Source organism: Musa acuminata, chromosome BXJ1-7 (genome assembly GCF_036884655.1).
Source record: "Musa acuminata AAA Group cultivar baxijiao chromosome BXJ1-7, Cavendish_Baxijiao_AAA, whole genome shotgun sequence".
Classification (NCBI taxonomy): Eukaryota; Viridiplantae; Streptophyta; class Magnoliopsida; order Zingiberales; family Musaceae; genus Musa; species Musa acuminata.
The window spans coordinates 10,769,456-10,780,729 of record NC_088333.1 but is presented as its reverse complement, the minus strand read 5'-3'; the positions used below and the strand labels follow the sequence as shown (position 1 = coordinate 10,780,729).

The window sequence follows — 11,274 nt, the reverse complement described above, 5'->3', positions numbered from 1 at the left end:
GATCAAAAAGATTTATGAGCAACCACAACAAATCTACAAGTACATTTGGTGATGAAGAAACAGTAATCTTTGCACAAGTTGCTGTGCGTGAGGTCGATTTCCTGCATGTATGACTACTTCAAATATTCTTTGTGATGATCATCTTTGCAAGGCTGAAAAGGATTAAAATTAAGCAACCTAATTTGAAGAGGAAGTAGAGTTTGAGTTACTACAGCAAGAAGTATGTATAGGTGTATGCATACGTATATGCATATGCATTGATCAAAGTAATACACTAGTGTAGTTGAAATCGACTGGAAAGAATGCCACAGTTGAAATGGAAAGAATGTGGATACTGAAAAGGATTGCAGGCAGATCTGAAGGAAGAAGAGTCGGATGTCTTAGATTACCATTTCTTGTGCTGCATCTCCTCAGAACCGGAGTCAGAGGACTGGTAGTTTCTATATGAGTTGCGTCTGCCCGCTCATGTGCTGCTTGTTTGGATGGTGGTGTTCACAGCTCTCTTGCCTTGGCTAAAGACCCGCCGCAAACGCAGGCATTCTCGTGGACAACAGATCGCTGTCTCACATGCCTTTCCCTCGACATCTATCTCTGTGCAACCATGCATCCATGCACTGTAAGAGTTCTTGCCAATGCATAGCACAAATGCCCATCCCAATGGCACCTACTTGGCTGTGCATGAAACAAAGAGGAAGCTGCACGCCCTGTTTTTATCACACGTCTCCAAAAATGCTTCATTTGGAACCTTTGTCTTCAAGCTTGGGTTATGATGTTGATACAGGATGGTTGTTGTTTGAGCTTTTCTCTTATGAGAAAGGATAATTTACTCCAGTTTATACATAGGAATAAATTATATCGATGGTCTATGTAGAATCCAAACTAAACAAAACCAAACGACTTGATCCAATATATAATATAGACATCTCTAATATACCTCCAAACTAGAGTGGTACTTTTGTCAATTCAAGATTCCAGTGTGATTCTTATTTGTCATGTAGGCCAGACTAGATATATAGAGAAAGCAACCTTGAGAAGATCACAATGCTGACACACCCACATACACTAAGCATGTGTGATGACAAAAATATTAATAAGAAAAACAAAAGCAGGCAGCGTTGGATAATTTTATCTGTTGCTTAACAATCAAATCTGATTTATATAATCCTAGCAAGAAATAAAATTTTCCCTATATTGTTTCATATACATTATATTATATATATATATATATATATATATATATATATATATATATATGTATGCATATATATATAGTGTATAATCGTTGGCATTAACGCAATGTATTGTTACTGTTATGTGATTAGCTCATCATAAGCCCACTAATCGGACGGTTCGGATCCATTAATCAATCAAAGAATCCTCGATATTATCTCAATATATGAATAATTTCAAATGTACCTCTCAGCATCCCAGCAAGTTCAAGAGCAAAGTATACCACTTTGAGTTTTGGGAATGGGATATCACTAGACACCAGGAATAATCCAAGTCCAGAACTACATGGCTGCTCTGGTAAGTATGCTGCGCACAACAGAATTCTATAGCAAGAAAGGGTTCTATTCACAAGCAAACTTTGTGCCGAAGCTGGTGAGGCAGATGGCAAATGCCTGGAAGGCCGAGAGTGGTTCCCGGTAGTCCATGGTGAACATGTCATCCCCTACTTTCCCGAACTGAAGTAGCACGGGCTCGTAAACATCAACGGCGCCGTCCCCTGCTCGGTTAGGATTTGATGATGCCACCAGCTGGAAGTTCTTCACCGAGGCAACAGTAACACGACCATGGAAGTTCAAGCACCAGCACTTCAGATGATCGTGCCACCTTGGCACCTTGTTCTTCAGAACCACAGATCCAGCATCTGATCCAGAGGCATCGGCTCTGGGTATCTTCTGATGCACTTTGCGCGAATTTTCGGCTGGGCACTGCAGTGTGCACAGCATTCTTCTGGGCCCTCTGGTTTTCAGGAGATTGAATTTGTAAGATGCCTGGCCGATCTCAAAATTACCAGCTGGGACCTGTGGGCTAATCTGCTTGCTGGCAAAACGTCTACTCACTCGGTTGGTCAATGGCTCGGCACCATCAAATGGCGGTTGACTGTCATAGATCTTAAAATTGAGGCCCAAGAAATCAGATCTGCAGAAGACAACATAGATATATTCAAATCTGGAAAAATGTAGTCTCCAGCAGAAGTTGAGAAAATGGGAACAACTATGAATCCTCTCTGGACAATATAAAATTCAGTTGAAAATTGAAGATTCAATTTAAGACAGTCCAATATTCAGGAAATAAAGACTCAGCAAAATGGACCACCTGCAATGAAATAGTTGGTGCTCTTGTCATACAAGATATGGCAGATATGCAATCCACCAAAACAAATTACATGAATGGCTAATTAAAGTGTTAAAGGAGAATGATAAATATTTAGAGTTCATTTGTAGTTGGCTAAAAAGAGGCGATAAATTATCACTATTCATGGAAGCAAATGAATATTGGAGAACCAATTTTCTAAAAGATTTGGAACTGGCATAGTATTTTTGGGGAAGGGGGAAAGGAGTTGCCATTAACATTATTAGATATATATAAACACAGTTCAACACAAGTTGAAATTGCAAGTGTTGTTAGAAATAAATATTGTTGAACTGGCATAGTATATTCATGCTAGATAGTTACATTAAAATATTGTTGTCACCAATCTTAAAGGCCATAAGCTGCACCTGAGTCGTATTAGTAGTACAAAGTCAACAAAATTAACTTAAAACTCCCAACATTCAAGAGTTTTTTTTAGATAATGCTAGAAGATAATCGAGCGTATAGCAAGTCATCCAGAATCCATGCGCGATACCATGCCATCATATGTTGTATCAATGTACAAGGTCATTAATGAAAAAAAGGGGAGAAAAGAGAAGTTGCAGATGCTATCAAAATTTTGGTTTGACCATGCTGACACAAATGGAGACCTCATCAGTTGGAAAAAAGTATGTAAAAGTGCTAAGATTACTAACAAGCTCTCACAATAAAAATTAAATTGTTTGCACTTTGCAGTTTCCATATGTAGTTATGCATTATTAACAAAGACATGTAACGAACATCAGAAAATTGGTCAAACAAATGTCTAGTCACTTTTTTGGAGACATGTACAAAAACATAGCATCTCACAAGGATATAATGCTTAAAACTCTTCTTGTTGCAGTACCCAAAAGAATATTAGCATATTCAATATGTGTGTACAAGGAAATGCTCAATATGAGTGTACAAGGACAACAAAAAAGTTAGCTAATGACATACCTCAATTTTCCAACATATGCATTGCTTCTTTGGGACATGTCATCAGCGTTAAGAGAGATGATGTACTCTACATGAGCACGATGCCTAAACCTTTGAGCCGCTAACAGAAATTTTCCCTTATCCATGAATGCTGGAAGGTAAGTAACAAAATATGCAACAAAAGTTATCAAAGATTCCCAGTGAAACAGAAATAACCATGTAAACTATCATTTTGAATATAAAGCATGACATTAACGAAATATACTGAATTAGCACAAGCATCGGTTCCACATTAAAGTATCAAGCAAGATTAAACCACCAGTTCATGTTCCAAACTCTTACAGTATTCTCGTGAAACAACAAAATGCATTGTTCTCCGTAAATTTGAAATTTCTCACCTAAAAGTTTGTAAGACTTTGATGCAAGAGAATTACCAAACAATTGAAGAAGATATTTTTTTAACAAAGGTTAAACAAATACAATCATGATATTTGACAGTCACTTCAAGCAAGTTTTGCAAAAGTTAGATGGTTTATATCTGAAAATTATATGAAACTTAGAGAATAATAAATTGAAAAAGTTAGATAGAATAATTTACAATATTTTTCTCCAAGAAGGGAAACGAACTCTGTAAACAAGCCAACTAGAGTTGCTCAAGTTCACAAATGCACACAGAAGTTGTATGTGAAATATGTAACGTTGCTATCTGACATCAAAATTCTAAAAAGAAGTTTCATCCCCTTTTTTAGTTTGTCTTACAATTTCAAAGCAGCTAGCATTTTGTATTTAAAACACTACAAATTGATGCAGATTATCACCAGTGATATTGTAAATCACCAATCCACAACTTTCCATCATCAAATGAGTTGACTTAGTCAATCTATAGAGAGAAAGATATGCCAGCATGGCGTATACTTGTTGGGAATCTGTCCTTGAGTTACATATTTTATAAGCAACTTGTACAATAAAAAGTGGCAAGTGGCCCATAAGATGGTGACAAGGTTTGACAATATATCTTTATGCTTAGCAATTGGACTAATATGTAACATATTTATGACTAATAAGACTTGTTCACTAGAACACAACTACAAGGTCTTCATGCCTATCCTTTCCTTTCATCTTTTCTTTTGATAACAAGTATATGCTTCGGAGTAGTGAATGCTCAACTAACTAGAACTGCCAAGTCAAAGTCCATTTTGAAGACTAATCGACAATGAAGAATTGGCAAGTGATTACTCGTAAGAACTAATAGCAACCAAATAGCAGACAAAGATCAATCCACGGCACAAAATACATCCTTGATAACAACAATCTTCTGAAGATCACTTACTATGGGTCAAGCTGAGGTACAGACAGAACGTGTTGTTATTTTTGTTCCTTTTGATATAGCATTGAATCGGAAGGTCCCTCGGCCCGGGCTGCCATTAAAAGTGTCCATAATCACATATTTTTTGTACTAAATATCCCCTAGCTTGTAAAAAATGAACAGAAATATAAGCATGCATCAGAAAGTATAGTTTGGTCCGTGTTAAATTAAGCAATTTTCTATAAAAGAATCAATTTTAACGTACACAGCAAAATCGGGGAGATAAATTTGGAGAAGCATAATTCTTGAATTAAAATTAAGCAAAAGAGTTCAGTTTATGTTAAATTAAGCAAATTTCTACAAGCAATTTCTTATAGGGGCGGGAAAATAGAAATTTGGAGAAGCATAATTCTTGAAATGAAAAACCTGCCTGCTTGAGGGAAGCAGGTAGAAGCATAATGGGTCCGACCTCAGTTCTTATACAGCGGCATAATTCTTGAAATCAAAAGCCTACCTGCTCGAGGGAAGCCGGTAGAAGCACAAAGACATCTACCCCAGTTCTTATGCGGAGGCGGGAAAGTAGAAATTTGGAGAAGCAAAAAGGGTTCTTGAAATCAAAAACCTACCTGCCTGAGGGAAGCAGCGAAGGTAATCGTCCCAGTCTCCCTGGGCGGCCCGACGAGGGAAGCAGGTAGAAGCACAAAGACATCTACCCCAGTTCTTATACAGAGGCGGGAAAGTAGAAACTTGCAGAAGCATAAAGGGTTCTTGAAATCAAAAACCTACCTGCTTGAGGGAAGCAGCGAAGGTGATCGTCCCAGTGTCCCTGGGCGGCCCGACGACGCCGGTGGTGACCTGGCGCCACCTCCGGCAGACGCAAGCGCAAGATACCAGGCTCTTCCGCAGCGGCCACTGCCGGTCGCTCGACTCCACCCTCCGCAGGATCTCTCCCAGAAGCTCCGGCAGAATCGTCGACCACCGCTCCTCCTCCTCCGCCCCCGCAGCCACCTCCACCCCCTCCTCCTCCTGCTCCTCCTCTCCCTCCGCCCGTTCCGGAGGCGGCGGATTCCTCGCCGACGAGCCCCTCAATGGGAATAGGAGCGCCCTCTGCCTCGGCATCGCTTGCCTCGCTCGATTGCTTGCGGAAACGACGCCGCTTCTCGGCTCGCCGCTTTTCAGTAATAATGTAACGTTACGGAGCACGCTATTATCACTCCCATCGATACTAATTGTTGGAAATGGGCTCACATGCCACCAATTAATTCCCAGTCTCGTACCCATTTCAATTCACAGCAACAAATATTCTATAAAATATTATATTTCCCCTCATGCAATTGTATTCTGATTGATCCATTCATGACTTGAATCCCTCGATGAGGTATTAACTATTAATTAAACACCCTTCGTCATACTTTAATCATTGTTAATGATGAAGTCCTCGTCAACAGGTGATTTGGCCAATGATGATGTCGTGTCACATTTGTTTATGGTGTGAAACTATAGATTTGGTCAACGCTTGGAACTTGAAATGGTTGCCAATGTATGTATTGTCCGGTATATGCGCAGATATAACGATGGTTAGTGCATTCTATGATGTTATGATGCGTGTAACCATAGCCTTATTTCGAATTGATAGAGATAGATATTAGCTCAACTTTCATAGTAAAGAATGCCGATTTGTTTTTTAGGTATTGATTAGTTTAGCTGATAAATACCTAAAAAAAATCATAATATTATCCGATATATTTTTAGATTCATATTATTAAAAACTAATGCATATTATTAACGGCGTGTTTGGAAATATATTTGAAATATAGAGTCCGATGCATATTTTAAATGTGAATTAATGTTTAATAAATTATTTTTAAATCATATTTGACTTGAATGTTGTATCGAAAATCCCCAAATGCTACTGCTATATCAAAATAATATTAATATATATATTTTTAATTTTAAAAGTATCTTATGATTTTATCTAAAATTATAATGTTATCAAAATTATATAGTAATGAATCAATTTTTTTTTTATTTTTTTTTTAAGATTATTATTTATATTTATATGATTATATTTTTATTTATTATATATTTGGACAGTATGAAAGTTTTTATTAGATTGCATTTATTTATTTTTATTTTATTTATTTATTTATTTATTTATTTTACTTATTAATTTTAAAAATAGATATTGATTTTTTGAATAAACATTAAAAATATTAGAAGGATAAATTTATCATAAAATATTCGATATATCTTTAAAATATAATTTTACCAAACATTACTGACATCCATACATATTTAAAATATAATTTTCATCAGTTGTTTATCAAATACCTAAAACATTCCATAATTGTACGTCTCTTTGTCTAACTATATATCAGCAGCCTAAGATGTGTTGCAAACGTTGCATGTGGAAATCGGTTTGGGCCTGTAACTTGAAATGGTTGGGTTCGACCTGAATCCACTTGCTCAATCCAATCAACTTTACGGCTAAATTGGTCAAGCCAAAAAGAATCAAACATTCTCTTCCTCGTTGACTCCCCTTGTTGGGACAGCAAATGACACACAAGCGAGCCAAAGAATTTGCAGTAGATTATGTGATTCATATTGTGGCGATCACTGCCACAACAAATCACCGAGATCTTCTTCAGTTATGTAATTTCCACATACTCATCATGTACCAGACTTGAACTTAATCTGTCTTGTCACACAAGGGATGATGGCATTTTTCATGCAGGAAAAGAGAAGAAAACTTCTGAATCATTGTCAATGCCCCAATAATGCAAACAATTAACCAAGTTGCATCTACACTCAATAAATATGACAATGATTTAATACAACCTTTCTCATCCTAGCCTCAAATTATTGTGACTTCCCTGTCTAAAACAACTGCCACTTTATTGAAGTTAGAGTTCTGAGGCACCCAAGTATGAGACCCACGGCAGAAAGCTACAAGTTTGGCAGTGTTCCTAATCCTGTGGACTAGGATCGGAGAAGAAGAGCACATAAAAATCAGCAAGTTTGGCCAGGCTTCCTAGCTTGTGGCCTGAAAGAAAGAAGGGTGATCAATCCAGGTTACTTCCAACTGGGATGAGATGAGATGCCAAGGGATATCAAATGGCAGAATGGTGGTATGTGTTCCTGTCTTTCTTGCCTCACCCACGTGAAGTGAGCCACCATGATTCCTCAAGAGCTGCTGTCTGCCACCAATTCTCTCCCTCCACATCCCCAAAGATATCGAAATATTGGGAGTATTCAATTCCAATTACTGTTGTGGTGCCATGCCAATCCACCTGGCATTCTCATTTGGGCCGATACACAGCACATCACACTCCCATCTCTTTCCAAGGAAGAATTGAGGGCTTAACAGGAGATACACACATCCACAAAATAGGGACCATGCTTGGCTGCTGTGACATTAGGTTGCACTGCGAACACGTATCTTAGAGAACTGAAGCTGTTTCTTTGACAGGAAAGCTTAGCGCTGCAGCCTTGTCCACATATCTCGGAGCCATGTTTCTTAAATCTTGACAATATGAAGTCTCCCGGGTTGCAGAGATCAAAGGAGCAAACTGCAGGTATCAGCTCATTCTTGGGTATCTCAAGAAATTGTGTCAACTGAAACTATGATGAATGTTACCGAAGGACTCACTTCGTAGGATACAAGAAGTCTGCAGAAGACCGTTCATAGCTTCCTGCTGATGATGGAAAGCTGGACAAATGCTTCGATAAGGTTAGACAACAAAGATCGTGGCCTTTTTAACATCTTCAGTGTTTTCCTTTCCTGCAATGTCTTCTCTTCGAAGCCGATGAGCTGAGATGACACTTATTCTCCGTGTGCTTCTTCTTTCCTACTTCCTAAGGCATCATCTGGTCTTCTTCATCTTCTTATGTCCTTTCATCCTGCAGGCTAGCTGAATCACTGCAGATTAAAAGCAAACATGCTTGAGGAACAACATTAAACTGTAAGTGGAGAGTTCTTTAAATTAAACAGAACTACAGAACAAGAAGATAAAAGAAATGTGAACAAAGAGAGCCACAAATGAATCTACATGTTAAATCGCTGGAGTTTATTTTGTCTCATTTTTACCATTTATGAGACAACTGTTTGCAATAATCTAGCAGAGGCCACATTCAATATAATTCAAAAATACACATTTATATTGTATTGCTATGCAAATGAAGAATCATTTTTGTTGATGCCTAAAATGTTGCTCCTCCCAGGATAAGCATTTCTCCTGCAAATAGCCTAAACCCATCCTTGCCTAGAATAGTATCTAAGATACCATCCACAACCTCGGCCTGGAGAATTAAGACAGTGGAGGCATCACCCTTGGCTATCTTTAGACAGTAAATTTCTCGACAACAATTGGGAAGGAGCCAAAAATTTATGGCCTTACATTCAAAGAACTAGAAAAACAACATGAATTGCCTCTACCTCTGCTTCTGTCTCTGCAGGTTCCAATCGCACCTGCCAAGAGGCATGGATTTTGGTCCTTGCCCTTTCTTATGTGATGTCTTATGGAGGGAAGAAACACTCGGAGAGATGTGCTTTGTGTATCAATAATTTGATCACATTGTTGTCATCTCCATTTCAAGCAGAAAGATATGGAGAAGAAAGGAACCATACTGATGCGCCGCTACGAGATTGGAAGATTGCTTGGGCAGGGCAGCTTTGCAAAGGTATACCATGCTAGGAGGTTGGCTTCAGGCCAGAATGTCGCCATTAAGGTCATCAACAAGGAGAAGGTGACGCGCGTGGGAATGATTGAACAGATAAAAAGGGAGATCTCAATTATGCGCCTCGTTCGCCATACAAATATCGTGCAGCTTTATGAGGTCATGGCCAGCAAGAGCAAGATCTACTTTGTGATGGAGTATGTCAAAGGTGGTGAGCTCTTCAACAAGGTTGCAAAAGGAAGCCTCAAAGAGGATGCTGCAAGGAAATATTTTCAGCAACTGATTGGGGCAGTTGATTTCTGTCACAGCCGCGGTGTCTACCACCGCGATCTCAAGCCCGAGAACCTCCTCATCGATGAGAATGGAAACCTTAAGGTGTCGGACTTCGGACTGAGTGCCCTCAAAGAGTCACAGAGGCAAGATGGTCTACTCCACACGCTATGTGGTACACCAGCCTATGTTGCTCCCGAGATCATCAACAAAAAGGGTTATGACGGCGCGAAGGCAGATATATGGTCCTGCGGAGTAATCCTCTATGTTCTATTGGCAGGCTACCTACCATTCCATGACTCAAACCTAATTGAAATGTACAGAAAAATAACAAAAGGGGAGTTTAGGTTCCCTCATCGGTTCCCTTCCGATGTCCGAAAGCTCCTCACCAGACTCCTTGACCCCAATCCCAACACTCGAATCACAATTGAGATGTTGGTAGAGAATCCATGGTTTCGAAAAGGATTCAAGCCGGCGGTGGCACCAACCCCATCAGAAAGTTTGAGCAACCTGAAAGATGTGATTTCAGCTTTCAGCATTGAGATCAACAATGATGATCGCACTCAGAAAGCAGAAATGTCTGAGCCCATGAAACCTACCAGCCTAAATGCATTTGACATCATCGCTCTGTCCCCAGGATTTGATCTTTCAGGGCTCTTTGAGACGGGAAATAGAGAAAAGCAGGAGGCCAGATTTACAACCCAGAAGCCAGCTTCGGCAATAGTGTCAAAGCTTGAAGAGATTGCTGAAATGGAGCATTTCAAGGTAAAGAAGAAGGACGGATTGGTCAAGTTAGAGGGAAGAAAAGACGGAAGGAAAGGGCAACTTGCAATTGATGCAGAGATTTTTGAGGTCACACCTGCATTTTATGTTGTTGAGGTAAAGAAATCATCCGGAGACACAATGGAGTACCAGAAATTCTGCAACCAAGATCTTAAACCTTATCTCAAGGACATTGTATGGGCTTGGCAAGGAACAGATCAGCACCAGCTACCACCTCTGCCACCAGCACCTCAGCCAAACTTAATGTCTGGCCCTGTCTCCTGAGACATGAATCCAACTTTATCTTTTTTTTTCTTGGTTCTGATTTTGCAGCTCTTAAGAACAAGATCTGCTCTCGTAAGCATCACATTCTGGTATCCTGGTTAATTTCCATGTGAATTTCCACTGAAACAACAGCATCATAGAGACTCTCTTTATGACTCCAGAGATGTGCGGTGCATCATCCAAGGATCTATTGTATAGCAAGCACAGTTAAGCCACTCATCTGTGCTCTACATACTTTCTCCTTTATATATGTATGGCAAGTACAGATAAATCTTCCATTTGTGCTCTATATAATTTTTTGCTTTCAGATGTATCATAGATGATACATTCACAGTGCTAAATGCTATAAACTTCTTTTTATAATACCAGCTACTATTTCATTTGCATGGTCTTCCTACATTTGCTTCCGGTTTACTAAAATTATGTTGAAAGAGTTCCAACAAGGCCAGAGGAATAAGTGCTGCTGAGATGGTATGATCTTGTGATGGCAGGGGCTAATTGATGTAATACTTGATGTTGCTGAAGGCCACCAAACATGGCAATGGAAGAAGACTCCCTAATTAGAATTTAGAAAATTGCAAGAGTTTACATACAGAAAAAGAAAAAAACACAAAATGACAATAAATGTTCTTTGGCTGCATTAATCCAATTCAAGCAACAAGGCAAAAGAGTCAATGGACATCAGTGAATGATTTTGA

At 39.0% G+C, this 11,274-nt stretch overlaps 2 protein-coding genes across 6 annotated transcripts; one reads left to right on the top strand and one right to left on the bottom strand.

Annotated features, from left to right (window-relative positions):
- Nucleotides 1–1,363: 1,363 nt before the first annotated feature.
- Nucleotides 1,364–5,813, bottom strand: LOC135678772 (tubby-like F-box protein 1). Its single transcript, XM_065191921.1, has 4 exons — nucleotides 5,369–5,813; nucleotides 4,607–4,694; nucleotides 3,298–3,427; nucleotides 1,364–2,145 (listed from the first exon to the last, which is right to left on the bottom strand). Exons 1-4 carry the CDS (start codon nucleotides 5,699–5,701, stop codon nucleotides 1,572–1,574), a joined length of 1,125 nt encoding a protein of 374 aa, XP_065047993.1. The 5' UTR covers nucleotides 5,702–5,813; the 3' UTR covers nucleotides 1,364–1,571.
- A 1,947-nt stretch (nucleotides 5,814–7,760) lies between these two features.
- Nucleotides 7,761–10,962, top strand: LOC135583607 (CBL-interacting protein kinase 5-like). Of its 5 annotated transcripts, XM_065191916.1 has the most exons (4): nucleotides 7,761–8,157; nucleotides 8,239–8,312; nucleotides 8,489–8,544; nucleotides 9,038–10,962. In XM_065191916.1, the coding sequence occupies exon 4, from the start codon at nucleotides 9,188–9,190 to the stop codon at nucleotides 10,574–10,576; it is 1,389 nt and encodes a 462-aa protein (XP_065047988.1). In that variant the 5' UTR covers nucleotides 7,761–8,157; nucleotides 8,239–8,312; nucleotides 8,489–8,544; nucleotides 9,038–9,187; the 3' UTR covers nucleotides 10,577–10,962. The 5 variants fall into 5 exon arrangements, with proteins under 5 accessions (XP_065047988.1, XP_065047992.1, XP_065047990.1 ...); XM_065191920.1 differs by lacking the exon at nucleotides 8,489–8,544; XM_065191918.1 differs by having other exon boundaries at nucleotides 8,489–10,962.
- Nucleotides 10,963–11,274: the final 312 nt, after the last annotated feature.

Coding starts and splice junctions, on each gene's coding strand:
- LOC135678772 (XM_065191921.1), bottom strand. CDS start 5,701: ATGCCGAGGCAGAGGGCGCTCCTATTCCCATTGAGGGGCTCGTCGGCG. Junction 3,428..4,606: donor GTACCTCAGCTTGACCCATA/GTAAGTGATCTT, acceptor CTTACCTTCCAG/CATTCATGGATAAGGGAAAA. Junction 2,146..3,297: donor GCATATGTTGGAAAATTGAG/GTATGTCATTAG, acceptor TGTCTTCTGCAG/ATCTGATTTCTTGGGCCTCA.
- LOC135583607 (XM_065191920.1), top strand. CDS start 9,188: ATGGAGAAGAAAGGAACCATACTGATGCGCCGCTACGAGATTGGAAGA.